The 24,677-nt window shown below is 57.9% G+C and overlaps 2 protein-coding genes across 3 annotated transcripts in view; both read left to right on the top strand.

Moving 5' to 3' along the window:
- Nucleotides 1–13,396, top strand: part of IRF8 (interferon regulatory factor 8) — a 42,324-nt gene extending 28,928 nt beyond the window's left edge. For both annotated transcript variants that reach the window (XM_073554886.1, XM_073554887.1), the window contains exons 3-9: nt 2,163–2,346; nt 2,654–2,718; nt 3,215–3,323; nt 3,599–3,655; nt 7,077–7,457; nt 8,437–8,552; nt 12,824–13,396. In XM_073554886.1, the coding sequence (XP_073410987.1) occupies nt 2,163–2,346; nt 2,654–2,718; nt 3,215–3,323; nt 3,599–3,655; nt 7,077–7,457; nt 8,437–8,552; nt 12,824–12,997 (1,086 nt within the window). In that variant the 3' untranslated portion in view covers nt 12,998–13,396. The remainder of the gene's footprint in view (nt 1–2,162; nt 2,347–2,653; nt 2,719–3,214; nt 3,324–3,598; nt 3,656–7,076; nt 7,458–8,436; nt 8,553–12,823) is intronic.
- On the top strand, nt 13,039–15,219 carry LOC141058819 (uncharacterized). Its single transcript, XM_073555042.1, has 2 exons — nt 13,039–13,078; nt 13,431–15,219. The coding sequence occupies exons 1-2, from the start codon at nt 13,039–13,041 to the stop codon at nt 15,116–15,118; spliced, it is 1,728 nt and encodes a 575-aa protein (XP_073411143.1). The 3' UTR covers nt 15,119–15,219.
- The last annotated feature ends 9,458 nt before the right edge of the window (nt 15,220–24,677 follow it).

The following is a 24,677-nucleotide window of genomic DNA, read 5'->3' as shown; positions in this document are numbered from 1 at the left end:
GGCAGTCAGCACTGAAGAGGAGCAGAGAGAGGGGCATGCAGCACTGAGGAGGAGCAGAGAGCGGGGCGGTCAGCACTGAGGAGCAGAGAGAGGGGCATGCAGCACTGAGGAGGAGCAGAGAGAGGGGCATGCAGCACTGAGGAGGAGGAGAGAGAGGGGCGTGCAGCACTGAGGAGGAGCAGAGAGAGGGGCGTTCAGCAATGAGGAGGAGCAGAGAAAGGGGCATGCAGCACTGAGGAGGAGCAGTGAGAGGGGCGGTCAGCACTGAGGAGGAGCAGAGAAAGGGGCGTGCAGCACTGAAGAGGTGCAGAGAGAGGGGCGTGCAGCACTGAGAAGGAGCAGAGAGAGGGGCATGCAGCACTGAGGAGGATCAGGGAGAGGGGCGGTCAGCACTGAGGAGGAGCAGAGAAAGGGGCATGCAGCACTGAGGGGGAGCAGAGAGAGGGGCGGTCAGCACTGAGGAGGAGCAGAGAGAGGGGCGGTCAGCACTGAGGAGGAGCAGAGAGAGGGGCGTGCAGCACTGAGGAGGAGCAGAGAGAGGGGCGTGCAGCACTGAGGAGGAGCAGAGAGAGGGGCGTGCAGCACTGAGGAGGAGCAGAGAGAAGGGCGTGCAGCACTGAGGAGGAGCAGAGAGGGGCGTGCAGTATTCAGGAGGAGCAGAGAGAGGGCATGCAGCACTGAGGAGGAGCAGAGAGAGGGGCGGTCAGCACTGAGGAGGAGCAGAGAGAGGGGCGGTCAGCACTGAGGAGGAGCAGAGAGAGGGGCGGTCAGCACTGAGGAGGAGCAGAGAGAGGGGCGGTCAGCACTGAGGAGGAGCAGAGAGAGGGGCGGTCAGCACTGAGGAGGAGCAGAGAGAGGGGCGTGCAGCACTGAGGAGGAGCAGAGAGAGGGGCGTGCAGCACTGAGGAGCAGAGAGAGGGGCGGTCAGCACTGAGGAGGAGCAGAGAGAGGGGCGTGCAGCACTGAGGAGGAGCAGAGAGAGGGGAGGTCATCACTGAGGAGGAGCAGAGAGAGGGGCATGCAGCACTGAGGAGGAGCAGAGAGAGGGGCATGCAGCACTGAGGAGAAGCAGAGAGAGGGGCGGTCAGCACTGAGGAGGAGCAGAGAGAGGGGCATGCAGCACTGAGGAGGAGCAGAGAGAGGGGCGGTCAGCACTGAGGAGGAGCAGAGAAAGGGGCATGCAGCACTGAGGAGAGCAGAGAGAGGGGCGGTCAGCACTGAAGAGGAGCAGAGAGAGGGGCATGCAGCACTGAGGAGGAGCAGAGAGAGGGGCAGTCAGCACTGAGGAGCAGAGAGAGGGGCATGCAGCACTGAGGAGGAGCAGAGAGAGGGGCGTGCAGCACTAAGGAGGAGCAGAGAGAGGGGCGTGCAGCACTGAGGAGGAGCAGAGAGAGGGGCGTTCAGCACTGAGGAGGAGCAGAGAAAGGGGCATGCCGCACTGAGGAGGAGCAGTGAGAGGGGCGGTCAGCACTGAGGAGGAGCAGAGAAAGGGGCGTGCAGCACTGAAGAGGTGCAGAGAGAGGGGCGTGCAGCACTGAGAAGGAGCAGAGAGAGGGGCATGCAGCACTGAGGAGGAGCAGGGAGAGGGGCGGTCAGCACTGAGGAGGAGCAGAGAAAGGGGCATGCAGCACTGAGGGGGAGCAGAGAGAGGGGTGGTCAGCACTGAGGAGGAGCAAAGAGAGGGTCGGTCAGCACTGAGGAGGAGCAGAGAGAGGGGTGTGCAGCACTGAGGAGGAGCAGAGAGAGGGGCGTGCAGCACTGAGGAGGAGCAGAGAGAGGGGCGTGCAGCACTGAGGAGGAGCAGAGAAAGGGGCGGTCAGCACTGAGGAGGAGCAGAGAGAGGGGCGTGCAGCACTGAGGAGCAGAGAGAGGGGCGTGCAGCACTGAGGAGCAGAGAGAGGGGCGTGCAGCACTGAGGAGGAGCAGAGAGAGGGGCGTGCAGCACTGAGGAGGAGCAGAGAAAGGGGCGTGCAGCACTGAGGAGGAGCAGAGAGAGGGGCAGTCAGCACTGAGGAGGAGCAGAGAGAGGGGCGGTCAGCACTGAGGAGGAGCAGAGAGAGTCTTAGGCGGCTGCTGGTCTCTCTATACATTTTCTGCTGTTTTGATTGATTGGAGAGTAAGGGTCCAGTTAATAGAAGGAACCTCTTTCACCCCTATTGTAGGCGTGGGCGATATTCAAAGGCAAATTCAAAGAAGGCGACAGAGCGGAGCCGGCCACCTGGAAGACGCGGTTACGCTGCGCCTTAAATAAAAGTCCTGACTTTGAGGAGGTGACCGACAGATCGCAGCTAGATATATCCGAGCCCTACAAAGTCTACAGGATCGTCCCAGAAGAAGAGCAAAAGGGTAAATGAGCTCAGAAAAGACAATGTGCATTGTTTCTCCTAAGAAACATCCCAAGAAAGTGATGGTGGAAGCTCTGGAGACCATCGCAGCTCCCACCTATGGTTCCTGGAGCGAGGGTCTGCCTGGAGTATGCAGCTGATGCCCCCCAGTCCCACAATATGAGCGGGGGGATCAGGTCTCGGTGCGTGTAATGGACGCTCCCACCAGAGCGGGGGCTTTTTAATAACCGACGTGTCACAGCCGTCATTAATAAGTGGCTGCTCGTTAGCGATCTCATTATCTCCATATCTTGGTTTTGTTCCTCTAGGTAAGCTCGGGAGCGGCTGTCTGAATGACGTCACAGAGATGGACTGCAGCCCATCGGACATGGAGGTGAGGAGAGCGAGCGAGATAGCGAGGCAGATATCGCGCCCGTCCAGGAGCGAAGGCGGCCATTGTGCCATCAGCAGACTCTCCGGCTCCATAATCACTGATCGCCCCCGCTATGTCACTTCCGCACACGAGTCTCCTGCTACATTGTTACAATGCAACATGGTGGCAAGTGCCGATGTGACCGTGCGGGTGGGTGATACATTGTATCCTGCGGGATCGGGGATTTATGTGTCAGTAGGGTTGAACGGTATTTCTGAAAAGACCCTGCACGGATAACCTATGTGTCCTGTACGTAATTAACCCCGCGGGGGTCTCCGTAGTGCCAGACATGTCAGGAGCGGCCGCACCTCGGGGGGTGTATGAGCCGGAGCAGGTAGATGAAAAGTGTCCATTACTGGCAGGCGGTGGTCTGTGGTGGGTAGTGGGGGTCTTATGGTGTAAGCCGGGAGCAGACCGCTGCCGTATTCTGGTAACATCTCCTCATTTCTCGTTTCAGACGTCTTCAGACGACTACTTGGCCATAATTAAGCGCAGTCCGTCCCCGACCAAGGACACGTGTCAGAAGCCGATCCTGCAGGACTGGCTGCTCTATAATCACAGTGTGGGTGGGTTTCCTGTGCGGACGGCAGGGACCCGTCATGATATTTCAGGGTCCTCTCAGGATCCTACTGGATCCCTCACATTTGGGATCCCCCTCCTCCATGGGTGCAGAGTTTGCTGCGTTGGTGATACCCAGCGATGTGTGATGACTTTGAGGGTGAAGGTCACACAGGCCTTTACACACAGTGCCGGCACAGTCCCCAGTATCGATGCAGATCCTGCCGGGGTTTCTCTGGGTTTCTGGATGTAGGACACTGATGGCGGTCTCTGTTCCCCCTAGGTCTGCACAGTTTGGAAGGGTACACCATGTACATGAATGATTCCTCCTCGCCGGCCGGTAAGATACAGAGTAAATCTCTCCGACGTCTTGACTCGATGCAATGGTTTCTGTGCGGGGGTCTGTATGATGTGGGGACACGGTCTCCGCTCCCATTGGCTCCAGCTGCTTTTTCTGTAGATGTTGGGACCTTGAGGGCCACGTTCACACCACCATATGTTCGGTCCACGTCTTGTTCTTGATACCTCTGACATCACTCAGACCGATGTTATGTGATTCAGCTGTTGGGTCTTTTTATTTTCACGGACCAAATCTGCGCATGAAGTAAAATAGTGTCTTCCGTATCTGCGGTGAGAGTCATCTGTCCGTGTCTATGGGTGCGGATCAGTCCGGGATCATGGAGGCGCTGACGTTACTGACACCGGACGAGGAACTGGGTTTTATAAAGGTTATAATGGATGATGTATAAAGACTGATGACTGCCAGGTACAGGGGGTGATGACTGCCAGGTACAGGGGTGATGACTGCCAGGTACAGGGGGTGATGAATGCCAGGTACAGGGGGGTGATGAATGCCAGGTACGGGGGGTGAGGAATGCCAGGTACAGGGGGGTGATGACTGCCAGGTACAGGGGGTGATGAATGCCAGGTACGGGGGGGTGATGAATGCCAGGTACAGGGGGTGATGAATGCCAGGTACAGGGGGTGATGAATGCCAGGTACAGGGGGTGATGAATGCCAGGTACAGGGGGTGATGAATGCCAGGTACAGGGGGTGATGAATGCCAGGTACAGGGGGTGATGAATGCCAGGTACAGGGGGGTGATGAATGCCAGGTACAGGGGGTGATGAATGCCAGGTAAAGGGGGTGATGAATGCCAGGTACAGGGGGTGATGAATGCCAGGTACAGGGGGGTGATGAATGCCAGGTACAGGGGGGTGATGAATGCTAGGTACAGGGGGTGATGACTGCCAGGTACAGGGGGTGATGACTGCCAGGTACAGGGGGGTGATGACTGCCAGGTACAGGGGGGTGATGACTGCCAGGAACAGGGGGGTGATGACTGCCAGGTAGAGGGGGGTGATGACTGCCAGGTACAGGGGGGTGATGACTGCCAGGTACGGGGGGTGATGACTGCCAGGTACGGGGGGTGATGAATGCCAGGTACGGGGGGTGATGAATGCCAGGTACGGGGGGGTGATGAATGCCAGGTACGGGGGGTGATGAATGTCAGGTACGGGGGGCTGATGAATGCCAGGTACGGGGAGTGATGAATGCCAGGTACGGGGGCTGATGAATGCCAGGTACGGGGGCTGATGAATGCCAGGTACCGGGGGTGATGAATGCCAGGTACCGGGGGTGATGAATGCCAGGTACCGGGGGTGATGAATGCCAGGTACAGGGGGTGATGAATGCCAGGTACGGGGGGTGATGAATGTCAGGTACGGGGGGGTGATGAATGTCAGGTACCGGGGGTGATGAATGCCAGGTACGGGGGGTGATGAATGCCAGATACGGGGGGTGATGAATGCCAGGTACGGGGGGTGATGAATGTCAGGTACGGGGGGTGATGAATGTCAGGTACGGGGGGGTGATGAATGTCAGGTACGGGGGGTGATGAATGCCAGGTACAGGGGGGTGATGAATGCCAGGTACGGGGGGTGAGGAATGCCAGGTACAGGGGGGTGATGACTGCCAGGTACAGGGGGTGATGAATGCCAGGTACGGGGGGTGATGAATGCCAGGTACAGGGGGTGATGAATGCCAGGTACAGGGGGTGATGAATGCTAGGTACAGGGGGTGATGACTGCCAGGTACAGGGGGGTGATGACTGCCAGGTACAGGAGGGTGATGACTGCCAGGTACAGGGGGGTGATGACTGCCAGGTACAGGGGGGTGATGACTGCCAGGTACAGGGGGTGATGACTGCCAGGTACAGGGGGGTGATGACTGCCAGGTACGGGGGGTGATGAATGCCAGGTACGGGGGGTGATGAATGCCAGGTACGGGGGGGTGATGAATGCCAGGTACGGGGGGGGTGATGAATGCCAGGTACGGGGGGTGATGAATGTCAGGTACGGGGGGCTGATGAATGCCAGGTACGGGGAGTGATGAATGCCAGGTACGGGGGCTGATGAATGCCAGGTACGGGGGCTGATGAATGCCAGGTACGGGGGCTGATGAATGCCAGGTACCGGGGGTGATGAATGCCAGGTACCGGGGGTGATGAATGCCAGGTACGGGGGGTGATGAATGCCAGGTACGAGGGTGATGAATGCCAGGTACGGGGGGTGATGAATGCCAGGTACGGGGGGTGATGAATGCCAGGTACGGGGGGTGATGAATGCCAGGTACGGGGGGGTGATGAATGCCAGGTACGGGGGGTGATGAATGCCAGGTACGGGGGGTGATGAATGCCAGGTACGGGGGGTGATGAATGCCAGGTACGGGGGGTGATGAATGCCAGGTACGGGGGGTGATGAATGCCAGGTACGGGGGGTGATGAATGCCAGGTACGGGGGGGGGTGAGCAGATTCTCGCCGCTGGCAGACGCGGAGTGCAGGCGGTATGATAATGGATCACCAGGTCACATCTTTAACCATTGTATCAGGTGACTGTTCACACTGAGCTTCAGATGTCTTATCCTTATAGATGTTACAGCTTTTCCCGTAGATTGGGCTGTGAGTGATAAGACGAGAGATAAGTCCTGTGTTACCGTCTGTCACAGATGCGTTTTCCTGTAAGTCGGTGACTGAGCACAGAAGGTCCAGCAGCTTCTGTCACTTTCCTTCTGGATACATAGTTGCGCCTCGCTGACTGATACATTTGTTGCGTCTGTTGTTTCCATTCATTGTATCATTGCTTTAGTTTAAAAACAAACAGAAAGTATCAGATCTTTGTGTCCGGGGGGTGGGGAGCCCCATAACTTTCCCCACAAGCACTGAGTCACGTAGAGGAAGCACCTGCGCTCCTGTCATGGAGGAGAACGTCTCTGTCACTGGTCACTGGAGCGCGGCGTGAAGAAACTGTAACTACTCCGTAACGCAACACAAGCGAACCCCGTCCGGGGGGAATCAGCAGACTGACGACAGCTTGTGACGGCTCCCGATAGCCCCGGAGCTCACATTAATTATCACAGATGTGACTTTATTTTACTTCTCTTGTATCGAGTCACATCATGTCTTGGGCTACGTTCCCACCATCAGTTTTTGATGTTGCAGACTTTCTGCATCTATTAAGTAAGATCGGTAAAAAACTCACCAAAAACTCATCATGGGAGCGCAGCCTTTTACTCCAGTCACATCCAGAGCTGCATGTGGAACTTGGCAGATTAGCTGAAGGTCCATAAAAACATTGAAGAAGTTGCCCAAAGCAGCCCCTAATGTGTGTGAGGGGCCACGACTCCCTCCGGGGTCCTCACTCGCCTTACATCCTTTGTTGCTATGTATTTCGGCCCTCATTTGTATCCTTCCTGTCCGCAGCAATGTCACAGATGATTATCCAGTTTTATTACGGAGGGAAAGCGGTCAGTCAGGTCACAACGACTCGACCCGAAGGATGCCGCCTGACCGCCGGTCACCTGGCTGGAGAGAAAGCTTTCGTGGCTGAGGGCCTAGAGAATATCCGATTCCCGTCCTCTGACTACATCGCCAGTGAACGGCAGAGACACATCACCAAGAAACTGTTCGGACACTTGGAGAGGGGCGTCCTTTTATATAGTAATAGACATGGGATTTTCATCAAGAGGCTCTGCCAGGGAAGAGTCTTTTGGAGCGGGAACTGCATGCCGTACAAGGACCGATCCGTCAAGCTGGAACGTGACGAGGTTATCAAGATATTCGACACCAATCAGTACATAAGAGGTGAGCGGCCGATCCCAGCGTCTCTGCTGCGGATTTCTCTCTGCTGCGGATTTCTCTCTGCTGCTGAGATCCCTCTGCTGCTGAGATCCCTCTGCTGCTGAGATCCCTCTGCTGCTGAGATCGCTCTGCTGCTGAGATCGCTCTGCTGCTGAGATCCCTCTGCTGCTGATTTCTCTCTGCTGCGGAGATCGCTCTGCTGCTGAGATCTCTCTTCTGCAGATTTCTCTCTGCTGCTGAGATCTCTCTGCTGCGGATTTCTCTCTGCTGCGGATTTCTCTCTGCTGCGGAGATCCCTCTGCTGCGGAGATCCCTCTGCTGCGGAGATCCCTCTGCTGCGGAGATCCCTCTGCTGCTGAGATCCCTCTGCTGCTGAGATCTCTCTGCTGCGGATTTCTCTCTGCTGCGGATTTCTCTCTGCTGCTGAGATCTCTCTGCTGCTGAGATCCCTCTGCTGCTGAGATCCCTCTGCTGCTGAGATCCCTCTGCTGCTGAGATCCCTCTGCTGCGGATTTCTCTCTGCTGCGGATTTCTCTCTGCTGCTGAGATCCCTCTGCTGCGGATTTCTCTCTGCTGCTGAGATCCCTCTGCTGCGGCGATCTGCACGACACTTTGTCTCAGTTCCTCTTCTTTGATTCTTTGTAATGAATGGAAATGTTGCCGACGTCTTCAGGCTGGAGATTAACCGTTTCCTGCCAGGACGTGCTTTCTGGGTCAGTTCAGGATCGCTGTAGTGCAGATCTGGGACTTTCCCTGTTATTACCTGACTTATATGGCAGGAAATGTTTCTTATCTTCGTGCACAAACAATTTGATGGCGTCATGTGCCTGATAGGCTTATAAGGTCAGAACCAGAATATAACGCTTGTATAATACACAGGTGCAGGATATTGTATGGGTGATGGTCTCCGCCATGTACAGCGCGATTCTCCCCCGATCTGATCGCATCGGACAGTTTTCATCTCTTTTGGTTTTTCCTGCAGAATTACAGCAGTGTTACTCCAGTCAGCTGAGACTCCCGGACAGCAAAGTCACATTGTGCTTTGGGGAAGAGTTCCCGGATACAACCCCCGTCCACATGAAGCTGATCATTGTGCAGGTGAGAAGGGTGACATTCCCCTCCTAGGCCACATAGAGAAGATGCGACTTCTTACACCCCATAGAGCAACTGCCATGGTCCGACAGGAGGGGAAAGCCATTCATGATACACACCTTCCCCTCGTCCAAATATACGTTCATCAGAATCTTCAAGATCTCTGTTTTATACCTAAAGGGACGTTATTGTCACAAATTGATATTATTTTAAACTTAATATTTAAGATTTTTTTATTTTATTTTTATAAATTAATTTTATTCATTTACATCTTAGATAGAAAATATCACTGAGAGATAGAAATCCTGAGAGACACAGAAGGGACATCTCAGATTGCGTGATCTCACTATAAGAGGAGATGAAGGGAGGAATCACTGATGAAATGACAGATCACAAGTCACCTAACTGTATCCGAGCTCTTCTCAAAATGTATCACCCTGAGCCGCAGCTCAGCATTTCCATTCTCGGCAGCACATTCTGTCAATGTATCATCCTGAGCCGCAGCTCAGCTTTCCAAGTATCGGCAGCACATTCTGACAATGTATCATCCTGAGCCGCAGCTCAGCTTTTCCATTCTCGGCAGCACATTCTGACAATGTATCATCCTGAGCCGCAGCTCAGCTTTCCAAGTATCAGCAGCACATTCTGACAATGTATCATCCTGAGCCGCAGCTCAGCTTTCCAAGTATCGGCAGCACATACTGACAATGTATCATCCTGAGCCGCAGCTCAGCTTTCCGAGTATCGGCAGCACATACTGACAATGTATCATCCTGAGCCGCAGCTCAGCTTTCCGAGTATCGGCAGCACATTCTGACAATGTATCATCCTGAGCCGCAGCTCAGATTTCCAAGTATCGGCAGCACATTCTGACAATGTATCATCCTGAGCCACAGCTCAGCTTTTCCATTCTCGGCAGCACATTCTGACAATGTATCATCCTGAGCCGCAGCTCAGCTTTCCAAGTATCGGCAGCACATTCTGACAATGTATCATCCTGAGCCGCAGCTCAGATTTCCAAGTATCAGCAGCACATTCTGACAATGTATCATCCTGAGCCACAGCTCAGCTTTCCAAGTATCGGCAGCACATTCTGACAATGTATCATCCTGAGCCGCAGCTCAGCTTTCCGAGTATCGGCAGCACATTCTGACAATGTATCATCCTGAGCCGCAGCTCAGCTTGCCAAGTATCGGCAGCACATACTGACAATGTATCATCCTGAGCTTCAGCTCAGCTTTCCAAGTATCGGCAGCACATACTGACAGTGTATCATCCTGAGCCGCAGCTCAGATTTCCAAGTATCAGCAGCACATACTGACAATGTATCATCCGGCGCCGCAGCTCAGATTTCCAAGTATCGGCAGCACATTCTGACAATGTATCATCCTGAGCCGCAGCTCAGCTTTTCCATTCTCGGCAGCACATTCTGACAATGTATCATCCTGAGCCGCAGCTCAGCTTTCCAAGTATCGGCAGCACATTCTGACAATGTATCATCCTGAGCCGCAGCTCAGATTTCCAAGTATCAGCAGCACATTCTGACAATGTATCATCCTGAGCCACAGCTCAGCTTTCCAAGTATCGGCAGCACATTCTGACAATGTATCGTCCTGAGCCGCAGCTCAGCTTTCCGAGTATCGGCAGCACATTCTGACAATGTATCATCCTGAGCCGCAGCTCAGCTTTCCAAGTATCGGCAGCACATACTGACAATGTATCATCCTGAGCCACAGCTCAGCTTTCCAAGTATCGGCAGCACATACTGACAGTGTATCATCCTGAGCCGCAGCTCAGATTTCCAAGTATCAGCAGCACATTCTGACAATGTATCATCCTGAGCCGCAGCTCAGCTTGCCAAGTATCGGCAGCACATACTGACAATGTATCATCCTGAGCCTCAGCTCAGCTTTCCAAGTATCGGCAGCACATACTGCCGGTGTATCATCCTGAGCCGCAGCTCAGATTTCCAAGTATCAGCAGCACATACTGACAATGTATCATCCGGTGCCGCAGCTCAGATTTCCAAGTATCGGCAGCACATTCTGACAATGTATCATCCTGAGCCGCAGCTCAGCTTTTCCATTCTCGGCAGCACATTCTGACAATGTATCATCCTGAGCCGCAGCTCAGCTTTCCAAGTATTGGCAGCACATTCTGACAATGTATCATCCTGAGCCGCAGCTCAGATTTCCAAGTATCAGCAGCACATTCTGACAATGTATCATCCTGAGCCACAGCTCAGCTTTCCAAGTATCGGCAGCACATTCTGACAATGTATCATCCTGAGCCGCAGCTCAGCTTTCCGAGTATCGGCAGCACATTCTGACAATGTATCATCCTGAGCCGCAGCTCAGCTTGCCAAGTATCGGCAGCACATACTGACAATATATCATCCTGAGCCACAGCTCAGCTTTCCAAGTATCGGCAGCACATACTGACAGTGTATCATCCTGAGCCGCAGCTCAGATTTCCAAGTATCAGCAGCACATACTGACAATGTATCATCCGGCGCCGCAGCTCAGATTTCCAAGTATCGGCAGCACATTCTGACAATGTATCATCCTGAGCCACAGCTCAGCTTTCCAAGTATCGGCAGCACATTCTGACAATGTATAATCCTGAGCCACAGCTCAGATTTCCAAGTATCGGCAGCACATACTGACAGTGTATCATCCTGAGCCGCAGCTCAGCTTTCCAAGTATCGGCAGCACATACTGACAATGTATCATCCTGAGCCGCAGCTCAGCTTTCCAAGTATCGGCAGCACATACTGACAGTGTATCATCCTGAGCCGCAGCTCAGATTTCCAAGTATCGGCAGCACATACTGACAGTGTATCATCCTGAGCCGCAGCTCAGATTTCCAAGTATCGGCAACACATTCTGACAATGTATCATCCTGAGCCGCAGCTCAGCTTTCCAAGTATCGGCAGCACATTCTGACAATGTATCATCCTGAGCCGCAGCTCAACTTTCCGAGTATCGGCAGCACATTCTGACAGTGTATCATCCTGAGCCGCAGCTCAGATTTCCAAGTATCGGCAGCACATACTGACAATTTATCATCCTGAGCCGCAGCTCAGATTTCCAAGTATCGGCAGCACATACTGACAATTTATCATCCTGAGCCGCAGCTCAGCTTTTCCATTCTCGGCAGCACATTTTGACAATGTATCATCCTGAGCTGTATCTCAGCTTTTCCATTCTCGGCAGCACATTCTGACAATGTATCATCCTGAGCCGCAGCTCAGCTTTTCCATTCTCGGCAGCACATTCTGACAATGTATCATCCTGAGCCACAGCTCAGCTTTTCCATTCTCGGCAGCACATTCTGACAATGTATCATCATGAGCCGCAGCTCAGCTTTTCCATTCTCGGCAGCACATTCTGACAATGTATCATCCTGAGCCACAGCTCAGCTTTTCCATTCTCGGCAGCACATTCTGACAATGTATCATCCTGAGCCACAGCTCAGCTTTTCCATTCTCGGCAGCACATTCTGACAATGTATCATCCTGAGCCACAGCTCAGCTTTTCCATTCTCGGCAGCACATTCTGACAATGTATGATCCTGAGCTGTATCTCAGCTTTCCCATTGTCAGCATTATCAGTCTGAGAATGAACAATCACTAAGTGCACCTTATCTTTCCCTAGAGACCTCCGTAAACCTCGTCCTTCTTTTCACAGCTCAGGTTCTGTTACAGTTGTTTCCAATCTGATCTGTGAGCTGAATAGGACGGTCACATTTTAACTACACGGCCAGTTTTCTGCATTTCTCACACTTTTGGTAGAATGTTTCAGTAATCGAAAAGTTTGAAACTTTTTTCTGTAAAGGGGGCAACTTTCAAATAAGGGACATGACCAATGGAAAGACTGACGTTTCTGGCCCATGGACGGCCCTAAGATGCACCAAACGTATAAGAAGCGGTGCACCTCCCGGGGCTTCTAGCGGCCCCATGCACATTAGAGTGGTGGCCGACCTTAGTCTACTGTGTATGGGGGCGCCGACCAACTGACTGTTGGGGACGATGTCAATTGGGCATGTCTGATTTCACTGCCAATTGTTCTCCTGGAGGTAAGAGAGCGCTGGGACGAGCGCGCTCCTGTGTACGGAGGAGATGGTGGTCTCGTCCGGCCGCAACATGTCGCTCGGCTAAACTCCAGCGTCTATTGTCCATGTCTGGTGTGTGACAGGAGTCTGGATAAAGCCCCTCCGTCTTCATCTGCCCGTGCGTCTGACCTCAGCTTTCATCGTCTTCTCTCTGGTCTCTCTAGATTGAACAGCTTGGTCTGAAGCAGCTCGCAGACAACTCTCTGAAGAGCTACAACACCGGGGGTCTGCATTTACTGCCGGACCCCCAGCTGGATCCCGGGCCTCGTCTACTGCCGGACCCCTGCACCACCCATCAGAGGGCCTTCTACAGAGAGACGCCGCAGATCACAGTCTGACCGCCGCCCCGTCCCCTTACAACGACTTGTACATTACAGATATGTTTATTTTTATAAGGTTTTATGTAGATTCTTTGTATAGTGTGAACTGGAGCACATGGGACCGAAGCCTTCCACCTCGTCCTAGAATTTGCCTTCTGCCTTTTTTGCATAATTCTGTAGAAATGTTCAACAAATTCTGATTTTTTTTTACATTTCTGCTTCATTCTCAGTCTTCATGTTAATTGGCTACAGAACGTATATAGACCAGCTACAGAGCGTATATAGACCAGCTGAGGAGCGTTACCTGCCCATACACCAGAGATAGAGGCTCCCCCATACACTGGAGCGATCTGCTCTGCCAAAGTGGCCGTGTGTGGTCAACGGGGAGAAACCCTACAGCAAGACTCCTGCGTCTCCCCCTAGACCGCTCTATCCCCTCCAAACTAATCAGCCCCTCTGCAGACCCCTCTATCCTCATCCAGACTCCTCCTTCCCCTCCAGTCGCCTCTACCATATTCAGACCCCTTTATCCTGTCAAGACTCCTCTGTCCTCAAGAACCTTCTGTTCCCTCTCTACTCTTCTGTCCTCTTCTCCAGACTCCTCCGTCCTCGCTCCTCCAGACCCCTCCGTCCTCGCTCCTCCAGACCCCTCCGTCCTCGCTCTTCCAGACCCCTCCGTCCTCGCTCTTCCAGACCCCTCCGTCCTCGCTCTTCCAGACCCCTCCGTCCTCGCTCCTCCAGACCCCTCCGTCCTCGCTCCTCCAGACCCCTCCGTCCTCGCTCCTCCAGACCCCTCCGTCCTCGCTCCTCCAGACCCCTCCATCCTCTCCTCCAGACCCCTCCGTCCTCTCCTCCAGACCCCTCCGTCCTTGCTCCTCCAGACCCCTCCGTCCTCACCTTCAGACCCCTCTGTCCTCCAGACCCCTCTGTCCTCGCTCCTCCAGACCCCTCCGTCCTCGTTCCTCCAGACCCCTCCGTCCTCGTTCCTCCAGACCCCTCCGTCCTCGCTCCTCCAGACCCCTCCGTCCTCGCTCCTCCAGACCCCTCCGTCCTCGCTCCTCCAGACCCCTCCGTCCTCGCTCCTCCAGACCCCTCCGTCCTCGCTCCTCCAGACCCCTCCGTCCTCTCCTCCAGACCCCTCCATCCTCTCCTCCAGACCCCTCCGTCCTTGCTCCTCCAGATCCCTCTGTCTTCACCTTCAGACCCCTCTGTCCTCCAGACCCCTCCGTCCTCGCTCCTCCAGACCCCTCCGTCCTCGCTCCTCCAGACCCCTCCGTCCTCGCTCCTCCAGACCCCTCCGTCCTCGCTCCTCCAGACCCCTCCGTCCTCGCTCCTCCAGACCCCTCCGTCCTCTCCTCCAGACCCCTCCGTTCTTGCTCCTCCAGACCGCTCCGTCCCCTCCTCCAGACCCCTCCGTCCTCACCTTCAGACCCCTCTGTCCTCCAGGCCCCTCCGTCCTCTACTCCAGACCCCTCCGTCCTTGCTCCTCCAGACCCCTCCGTCCTTGCTCCTCCAGACCCCTCCGTCCTCTCCTCCAGACCCCTCCGTCCTCTCCTCCAGACCCCTCCGTCCTCTCCTCCAGACCCCTCCGTCCTCTCCTCCAGACCCCTCCGTCCTCTCCTCCAGACCCCTCCTTCCTCACCTTCAGACCCCTCAGTCCCCTCCTTCAGACCCCTCCGTCCTCTCCTCCAGACCCCTCCGTCCTCACCTTCAGACCCCTCCGTCCTCACCTTCAGACCCCTCCGTCCTCTCCTCCAGACCCCTCTGGCCTCTCCTCCAGACCCCTCCGGCCTCTCCTCCAGACCCCTCCGTCCTCTCCTCCAGACCCCTCTGTCCTCACCTCCAGACCCCTCTGTCCTCACCTCCAGACCCCTCTGTCCTCCCCTCCAGACCCCTCTGTCCTCTCTTCCAGACTCCTCTGTCCTCTCCTCCAGACCCCTCTGTCCTCACCTCCAGACCCCTCTGTCCTCACCTTCAGACCCCTCTGTCCTCCCCTCCAGACCCCTCTGTCCTCCCCTCCAGACCCCTCTGTCCTCGCCTTCAGACCCCTACGTCCTCGCCTCCAGACCCCTCTGTCCTCTCCTCTGCCCCCCTCAGACACATCCGTCCCATCCAGAACCTTGTCCCCCTTTAATTTAATATGTTTAGGGGCTTTCAGTGATTTTTTTCTGAAGTCTCCACATGTCTTCCTGTGCAGAATGTAAGTAATAAGGTGAATTATATTTCTGCCATTCCTCTTTCTCGGGTGTGTGATTTGAGCGGACTTTGCAGGATAGGCGCCGCGGCCGTTCTGTACAGCAGGATCCTTCAGGACTATTCATGGGGCTCCTATAAATGGGAATTTTCAGGCTTCTTTTTTGAGGAGACCATGATTGCAGTAAGGAGACGCCGCGGTGTCGTCATACATTGGTGCTGTCGGCTGAGTGGAAAGTTTTGCCATCTGACGGGTCTGTCGGCCTGACGTCATCATCATCTGTGCGTGATCCCGGCAGGACGATCATTAATGCTGGTCAATAATGTGAAGATTCCTCATGTAGGGCCCAGATTCGCCTTTGTGCAGGGGCTCCGGGGTCTTTGTGCAGGGGCTCGGGGTCTTTGTGTAGGGGCTCTGGGGTCTTTGTGCAGGGGCTCTGGGGTCTTTGTGCAGGGGCTCGGGGTCTTTGTGCAGGGGCTGCGAGGTCTTTGTGCAGGGGCTGCGAGGTCTTTGTGCAGGGGCTCTGGGGTCTTTGTGCAGGAGCTCTGGGGTCTTTGTGCAGGGGCTCTGGGGTCTTTCTGCAGGGGCTCTGGGGTCTTTGTGCAGGGGCACTGAGGTCTTTGTGCTGGGGCTCTGGGGTCTTTGTGCAGGGGCTCTGGGGTCTTTGTGCAGGGGCTCTGGGGTCTTTGCGCAGGGGCTCCGAGGCCTTTGCGCAGGGGCTCCGAGGTCTTTGCGCAGGGGCTCCGGGGTCTTTGCGCAGGGGCTCCGGGGTCTTTGCGCAGGGGCTCCGGGGTCTTTGCGCAGGGGCTCCGGGGGCCTTTGCGCAGGGGATCCGGGGTCTTTGCACAGGGGCTCCGGGGTCTTTGCGCAGGGGCTCTGAGGTCTTTGCGCAGGGGCTCCGGGGTCTTTGTGCAGGGGCTCTGGGGTCTTTGTGCAGGGGCTCGGGGTCTTTGTGCAGGGGCACTGAGGTCTTTGTGCAGGGGCTCTGGGGTCATTGTGCAGGGGCTCCGGGGTCTTTGCGCAGGGGCTCCGAGGCCTTTGCGCAGGGGCTCCGAGGCCTTTGAGCAGGGGCTCCGAGGTCTTTGAGCAGGGGCTGCGAGGTCTTTGTGCAGGGGCTCCGGGGTCTTTGCGCAGGGGCTCCGAGGCCTTTGAGCAGGGGCTCCGAGGTCTTTGTGCAGGGGCTGCGAGGTCTTTGTGCAGGGGCTCTGGGGTCTTTGTGCAGGAGCTCTGGGGTCTTTGTGCAGGGGCTCTGGGGTCTTTCTGCAGGGGCTCGGGGTCTTTGTGCAGGGGCACTGAGGTCTTTGTGCTGTGGCTCTGGGGTCTTTGTGCAGGGGCTCTGGGGTCTTTGTGCAGGGGCTCGGGGTCTTTGTGCAGGGGCTCCGGGGCCTTTGCGCAGGGGCTCCGAGGTCTTTGTGCAGGGGCTCTGGGGTCTTTGTGCAGGGGCTCGGGGTCTTTGTGCAGGGGCTCTGGGGTCTTTGTGCAGGGGCTCTGGGGTCTTTGTGCAGGGGCACTGAGGTCTTTGTGCTGGGGCTCTGGGGTCTTTGTGCAGGGGCTCTGGGGTCTTTGTGCAGGGGCTCGGGGTCTTTGTGCAGGGGCTCCGAGGCCTTTGAGCAGGGGCTGCGAGGTCTTTGTGCAGGGGCTCTGGGGTCTTTGTGCAGGAGCTCTGGGGTCTTTCTGCAGGGGCTCTGGGGTCTTTCTGCAGGGGCTCGGGGTCTTTGTGCAGGGGCACTGAGGCCTTTGCGCAGGGGCTCTGGGGTCTTTGTGCAGGGGCTCTGGGGTCTTTGTGCAGGGGCTCGGGGTCTTTGTGCAGGGGCTCCGAGGCCTTTGCGCAGGGGCTCCGAGGTCTTTGCGCAGGGGCTCCGAGGTCTTTGAGCAGGGGCTCCGAGGTCTTTGCGCAGGGGCTCCGGAGTCTTTGTGCAGGGGCTCGGGGTCTTTGTGCAGGGGCTCCGGGGCCTTTGCGCAGGGGCTCCGAGGTCTTTGTGCAGGGGCTCTGGGGTCTTTGTGCAGGGGCTCTGGGGTCTTTCTGCAGGGGCTCGGGGTCTTTGTGCAGGGGCACTGAGGTCTTTGTGCTGGGGCTCTGGGGTCTTTGTGCAGGGGCTCTGGGGTCTTTGTGCAGGGGCTCGGGGTCTTTGTGCAGGGGCTGCGAGGTCTTTGTGCAGGGGCTCTGGGGTCTTTGTGCAGGAGCTCTGGGGTCTTTCTGCAGGGGCTCTGGGGTCTTTGTGCAGGGGCTCGGGGTCTTTGTGCAGGGGCACTGAGGCCTTTGCGCAGGGGCTCTGAGGTCTTTGTGCAGGGGCTCTGGGGTCTTTGTGCAGGGGCTCGGGGTCTTTGTGCAGGGGCTCCGAGGCCTTTGCGCAGGGGCTCCGAGGTCTTTGAGCAGGGGCTCCGAGGTCTTTGCGCAGGGGCTCCGGAGTCTTTGCGCAGGGGCTCCGGGGTCTTTGCGCAGGGGCTCTGGGGGCCTTTGCGCAGGGGATCCGGGGTCTTTGCGCAGGGGCTCCGGAGTCTTTGCGCAGGGGCTCCGGGGTCTTTGCGCAGGGGCTCCGGGGTCTTTGCGCAGGGGCTCCGAGGCCTTTGCGCAGGGGCTCCGAGGTCTTTGCGCAGGGGCTCCGGTGTCTTTGCGCAGGGGCTCCGGGGTCTTTGCGCAGGGGCTCCGGGGTCTTTGCGCAGGGGATCCGGGGTCTTTGCGCAGGGGCTCTGAGGTCTTTGCGCAGGGGCTCCGGGGTCTTTGCGCAGGGGCTCTGGGGGCCTTTGTGCAGGGGCTCCTGGGTCTTTGCGCAGGGGCTCCGGGGGTCTTTGCGCCGGGGCCCCCGGGGTCTGCAGCGTCCGCCGCTCACATGCATTTCCATCGTTATCACTGGATGGCGCTACAATGTGTCACGTCGTATTTATTGTGGACATTTTGCATCTGTTCCTTAGAAATAAAGCATTGTCTCGTCTTTCTTGCTGTCGTCATTCATAACACGTCCATGACTGAGAACATAACTGTTAGGAAAAGAGGAAGCCGCGCCGTACCCTGCCTGCGGGGCGCTCACTATGGACGTTCAGCAGTTTCAGACTTTTCCCCGTTGCTAGCGGCCCGGTATAGGTCAGGCAGGGGTGACTGACCACTTACTGTATGGGGGCTTCCACCTGCCCCTCCATCCCTCTGACGGTCCCTCTCCCCAGCTTCCTTGGGTCCGGGGGAAGTTGGGGAATATCGGAGCCTAATCTATATGGGCCCCGTTATTAATGGCCTTTCTGTCTGAGCTCAGTGACCGGCACCACAGACAAGATCACCTTCCTGTCAATGTTCTTTCAAGAAGGAGCCTGACGCTGCTGGAAAGGCTGCAGACAAGGTGTAGTTTTGTTTCATCGATGCTGCACAAGTTCATCAGGCCCTGAGGGATCAACAACTACATCCTCTGATCCTTGAGGCCCGCTCCATCCAATTCAGTGCCCCATGAAGGACAGAGAAAGGGGGAAGGACAAGGAGAGGGTCAGGGGAAAGGTGAGTGATGGGGACAGGGGCAAGGAAAAGGAGAGGGATAGGGATGGAGAAGGTGAGGGGCAGAGAAAGGGGGAAGGACAAGGAGAGGGTCAGGGGAAAGGTGAGAGGAACAGAGACGGGCAAGGAAAAAGAGGGGCAGGGACAGAGAAAGGGGGAAGGACAAGGTGAGGAGCAGGGGAAAGGTGAGTGATAGGGACAGAGACAGGGGCAAGGAAAAGGAGAGGGATAGGGATGGAGAAGGTGAGGGGCAGAGAAAGGGGGAAGGGCAAGGTGAGGAGCAGGGGAAAGGTGAGTGATAGGGACAGAGACGGGCAAGGAAAAGGAGAGTGATAGGGATGGAGAAGGTGAGGGGCAGGGGCAGAGAAAGGGAAGGACAAGGAGAGGGTCAGGGGAAAGGTGAGTGATAGGGACAGGGGCCAGACAAAGGAGAGGGATAGGGATGGAGGTGAGGGGCAGGGGCTGAGAAAGGGGGAAGGGCAAGGTGAGCAGGGGAAAGGTGAGTGATAGGGACAGAGACAGGGGCAAGGAAAAGGAGAGGGATAGGGATGGAGAAGGTGAGGGGCAGGGGCAGAGAAAGGGGGAAGGACAAGGAGAGGGTCAGGGGAAAGGTGAGTGATAGGGACAGGGGCAAGGAAAAGGAGAGGGATAGGGATGGAGGTGAGGGGCAGGGGCAGAGAAAGGGGGAAGGGCAAGGTGAGGAGCAGGGGAAAGGTGAGTGATAGGGACAGGGGCAAGGAGAGGGATAGGGATGCAGAAGGTGAGGGGCAGGGGCAGAGAAAGGGGGAAGGACAAGGAGAGGGTCAGGGGAAAGGTGAGAGGAACAGAGACAGGGGCAAGGAAAAAGAGAGGGGCAGGGACAGAGAAAGGGGGAAGGAGAAGGTGAGGAGCAGGGGAAAGGTGAGTGATAGGGACAGAGACAGGGGCAAGGAAAAGGAGAGGGATAGGGATGGAGAAGGTGAGGGTCAGGGGCAGAGAAAGGGGGAAGGACAAGGAGAGGGTCAGGGGAAAGGTGAGTGATAGGGACAGAGACAGGGGCAAGGAAAAGGAGAAGGATAGGGATGGACAAGGTGAGGGGCAGGGACAGAGAAAAGGGGAAGGGCAAGGTGAGGGGCTGGTGCTAGCTAAGGAGAAAGCATGAATTAAAGAAGTCAGCAAACATCTGCTTCCTCCAGATCCGTCACGCCGCGGCTCAGCGTGTGAATGTTTTTTTGTCTGTTACAACATAAAAACAGCCACTTCTGATTTCTGATTAGCGGTTTTCCAACAACTGGTTGCCCAATACGCGGTGGCGGCTGAGAGCTGGGGGTGCGCACGTCGCAGCACGGAGCTGCAGAGCAGAAATCACTGTTCGTCAAGGATCATGTCCGATTTTCATCTATCAGAGAGGGAGGATCGTTTTCTCTCTCGTCATCCGTTTTTTTTACTCCGCGGCTGTGGACCTTTCCCGTGTTACAGAACTGTCATGTATCCGTAACCCTCGGGCGCCGCTCCGGTGGGCCGTGTGTCGCCTAATTTCTCGCTGTTTCAGATTTCGGAGTGGAATCGCAGCATGCTGAGGACCGGTCCGCAGATCTGTGCGCCTCATTGTTACATCAGATCGTCTGATCTCTGCCCTGCGTGTGGTGTCACCCGGAGCACTCCTCATGGATCCCCCCAGCAGGGGTACGGGGGCGCACCTCCACAGCCGCAGGGGCGCCACCATTCACCGTCAGGGGCCCTGACCCGCCCCAGCTGTGGCCCCCGGACCTCAGGGCCCTGACCCGCCCCAGCTGTGGCCTCCGGACCTCAGGGGCCCTGACCGCCCCAGCTGTGGCCCCCGGACCTCAGGGCCCTGACCCGCCCCAGCTGTGGCCCCCGACCTCAGGGCCCCTGACCCGCCCCAGCTGTGGCCCCCGGACCTCAGGGGCCCTGACCCGCCCCAGCGGAGGCCCCCGGACCTCAGGGGCCCTGACCCGCCCCAGCTGTGGCCCCCGGACCTCAGGGGCCCTGACCCGCCCCAGCGGTGGCCCCCGACCTCAGGTCCCTGACCCGCCCCAGCTGTGGCCCCCGGACCTCAGGGGCCCTGACCCGCCCCAGCGGTGGCCCCCGGACCTCAGGGCCCTGACCCGCCCCAGCTGTGGCCCCCGACCTCAGGGCCCCTGACCCGCCCCAGCTGTGGCCCCCGGACCTCAGGGGCCCTGACCCGCCCCAGCGGAGGCCCCCGGACCTCAGGGGCCCTGACCCGCCCCAGCTGTGGCCCCCGGACCTCAGGGGCCCTGACCGCCCCAGCTGTGGCCCCCGGACCTCAGGGGCCCTGACCCGCCCCAGCGGTGGCCCCCGGACCTCAGGGCCCTGACCCGTCCCAGCGGTGGCCCCCGGACCTCAGGGCCCTGACCCGCCCCAGCTGTGGCCCCCGGACCTCAGGGGCCCTGACCCGCCCCAGCGGTGGCCCCCGGACCTCAGGGGCCCTGACCCGCCCCAGCGGTGGCCCCCGGACCTCAGGGCCCTGACCCGCCCCAGCTGTGGCCCCCAACCTCAGGGGCCCTGACCCGCCCCAGCGGTGGTCAGCGAAACACTTGATTATTTGAGAGGAAATGTGATTTATTAGGGTCTGGAGTTTGGTGATGACTCTGGAGATGACTTTCCACCACAAGCTTCCTCTTTTGCACTTGTGTTGGCTGCAGCACAGAAAGGGTTAAGTGGGGGAAAGGATTCGGGGGCGGAGGTTCCTCTTTATCCTCACAGGAGAAAACAGCGACCAAAGAAAGCTGCAGAAAGACTCCAGCCCAGACCTGGCACCCTGCACTCCAGAGCCGCCATCCGGGCATTGTCCGGGCCCCTGAGCTGGAGGCCGCGGGGCCAGAGCGGGGTGTAAGGAGGCGGAGTCACTGTGACTGACAGCCGGGAGAGCCAGTGCTGAGCCACCGGAGGCGGGGCTTCCCACCAGCCAATCCCTGCTTAGCGCGGGTTTCTCCTCAGCGTTCTTCTCAGTCCCAGTCAGGAGCGGCCCCGGGTGAGGAGTGTGACTGAGCCTGTGTGACGTGTACGGACGGTGTGAGGAGGCTCCAGCCCTGCAGCAGGCGGTGTGCTCAGTGACAGCGGCGGCCATATACTATCACTGAGGACCCTGTGTGTCAGCTGTAGACCCTGATAAGAGCCCAGTGTGTGCGACCACCCCTCACCCCCTGCAGAGAAGGGTAAGAGCCCAGTGTGTGCGGCCACCCCTCACCCCCTGCAGAGAAGGGTAAGAGCCCAGTGTGTGCGGCCACCCCTCACCCCCTGCAGAGAAGGGTAAGAGCGCAGTGTGTGCGGCCACCCCTCACCCCCTGCAGAGAAGGGTAAGAGCCCAGTGTGTGCGGCCACCCCTCACCCCCTGCAGAGAAGGGTAAGAGCACAGTGTGTGCGGCCACCCCTCACCCCCTGCAGAGAAGGGTAAGAGCCCAGTGTGTGCGGCCACCCCTCACCCCCTGCAGAGAAGGGTAAGAGCGCAGTGTGTGCGGCCACCCCTCACCCCCTGCAGAGAAGGGTAAGAGCCCAGTGTGTGCGGCCACCCCTCACCCCCTGCAGAGAAGGGTAAGAGCACAGTGTGTGCGGCCACCCCTCACCCCCTGCAGAGAAGGGTAAGAGCCCAGTGTGTGCGGCCACCCCTCACCCCCTGCAGAGAAGGGTAAGAGCGCAGTGTGTGCGGCCACCCCTCACCCCCTGCAGAGAAGGGTAAGAGCGCAGTGTGTGCGGCCACCCCTCACCCCCTGCAGAGAAGGGTAAGAGCCCAGTGTGTGCGGCCACCCCTCACCCCCTGCAGAGAAGGGTAAGAGCGCAGTGTGTGCGGCCACCCCTCACCCCCTGCAGAGAAGGGTAAGAGCGCAGTGTGTGCGGCCACCCCTCACCCCCTGCAGAGAAGGGTAAGAGCGCAGTGTGTGCGGCCACCCCTCACCCCCTGCAGAGAAGGGTAAGAGCCCAGTGTGTGCGGCCACCCCTCACCCCCTGCAGAGAAGGGTAAGAGCACAGTGTGTGCGGCCACCCCTCACCCCCTGCAGAGAAGGGTAAGAGCACAGTGTGTGCGGCCACCCCTCACCCCCTGCAGAGAAGGGTAAGAGCACAGTGTGTGCGGCCACCCCTCACCCCCTGCAGAGAAGGGTAAGAGCCCAGTGTGTGCGGCCACCCCTCACCCCCTGCAGAGAAGGGTAAGAGCCCAGTGTGTGCGGCCACCCCTCACCCCCTGCAGAGAAGGGTAAGAGCCCAGTGTGTGCGGCCACCCCTCACCCCCTGCAGAGAAGGGTAAGAGCCCAGTGTGTGCGGCCACCCCTCACCCCCTGCAGAGAAGAAGGGTAAGAGCACAGTGTGTGCGGCCACCCCTCACCCCCTGCAGAGAAGAAGGGTAAGAGCACAGTGTGTGCGGCCACCCCTCACCCCCTGCAGAGAAGAAGGGTAAGAGCACAGTGTGTGCGGCCACCCCTCACCCCCTGCAGAGAAGAAGGGTAAGAGCACAGTGTGTGCGGCCACCCCTCACCCCCTGCAGAGAAGAAGGGTAAGAGCACAGTGTGTGCGGCCACCCCTCACCCCCTGCAGAGAAGAAGGGTAAGAGCACAGTGTGTGCGGCCACCCCTCACCCCCTGCAGAGAAGAAGGGTAAGAGCCCAGTGTGTGCGGCCACCCCTCACCCCCTGCAGAGAAGAAGGGTAAGAGCCCAGTGTGTGCGGCCACCCCTCACCCCCTGCAGAGAAGAAGGGTAAGAGCCCAGTGTGTGCGGCCACCCCTCACCCCCTGCAGAGAAGAAGGGTAAGAGCCCAGTGTGTGCGGCCACCCCTCACCCCCTGCAGAGAAGAAGGGTAAGAGCCCAGTGTGTGCGGCCACCCCTCACCTCCTGCAGAGAAGAAGGGTAAGAGCCCAGTGTGTGCGGCCACCCCTCACCTCCTGCAGAGAAGAAGGGTAAGAGCCCAGTGTGTGCGGCCACCCCTCACCTCCTGCAGAGAAGAAGGGTAAGAGCCCAGTGTGTGCGGCCACCCCTCACCTCCTGCAGAGAAGAAGGGTAAGAGCCCAGTGTGTGCGGCCACCCCTCACCTCCTGCAGAGAAGAAGGGTAAGAGCCCAGTGTGTGCGGCCACCCCTCACCTCCTGCAGAGAAGAAGGGTAAGAGCCCAGTGTGTGCGGCCACCCCTCACCTCCTGCAGAGAAGAAGGGTAAGAGCCCAGTGTGTGCGGCCACCCCTCACCTCCTGCAGAGAAGAAGGGTAAGAGCCCAGTGTGTGCGGCCACCCCTCACCCCCTGCAGAGAAGAAGGGTAAGAGCACAGTGTGTGCGGCCACCCCTCACCCCCTGCAGAGAAGAAGGGTAAGAGCACAGTGTGTGCGGCCACCCCTCACCCCCTGCAGAGAAGAAGGGTAAGAGCACAGTGTGCGCGGCCACCCCTCACCCCCTGCAGAGAAGGGTAAGAGCACAGTGTGTGCGGCCACCCCTCACCCCCTGCAGAGAAGGGTAAGAGCCCAGTGTGTGCGGCCACCCCTCACCTCCTGCAGAGAAGAAGGGTAAGAGCCCAGTGTGTGCGGCCACCCCTCACCCCCTGCAGAGAAGAAGGGTAAGAGCCCAGTGTGTGCGGCCACCCCTCACCCCCTGCAGAGAAGAAGGGTAAGAGCCCAGTGTGTGCGGCCACCCCTCACCCCCTGCAGAGAAGAAGGGTAAGAGCCCAGTGTGTGCGGCCACCCCTCACCCCCTGCAGAGAAGAAGGGTAAGAGCCCAGTGTGTGCGGCCACCCCTCACCCCCTGCAGAGAAGAAGGGTAAGAGCCCAGTGTGTGCGGCCACCCCTCACCCCCTGCAGAGAAGAAGGGTAAGAGCCCAGTGTGTGCGGCCACCCCTCACCCCCTGCAGAGAAGAAGGGTAAGAGCCCAGTGTGTGCGGCCACCCCTCACCCCCTGCAGAGAAGAAGGGTAAGAGCCCAGTGTGTGCGGCCACCCCTCACCCCCTGCAGAGAAGAAGGGTAAGAGCCCAGTGTGTGCGGCCACCCCTCACCCCCTGCAGAGAAGAAGGGTAAGAGCCCAGTGTGTGC

This window comes from Dendrobates tinctorius, unplaced genomic scaffold (genome assembly GCF_039654945.1).
Source record: "Dendrobates tinctorius isolate UK_male_01 unplaced genomic scaffold, ASM3965494v1 ptg000214l, whole genome shotgun sequence".
Lineage (NCBI taxonomy): Eukaryota > Metazoa > Chordata > Amphibia > Anura > Dendrobatidae > Dendrobates > Dendrobates tinctorius.
This window is presented reverse-complemented; position numbering and strand designations above follow the sequence as displayed.

Excerpts from the sequence above, each read along its gene's own strand:
- LOC141058819 (XM_073555042.1), top strand. The coding sequence starts at position 13,039 with ATGTTTATTTTTATAAGGTTTTATGTAGATTCTTTGTATA. Across the intron at positions 13,079-13,430 it reads TTATGTAGATTCTTTGTATA|CCCCTCTGCAGACCCCTCTA; the intron begins GTGTGAACTGGA and ends CAAACTAATCAG.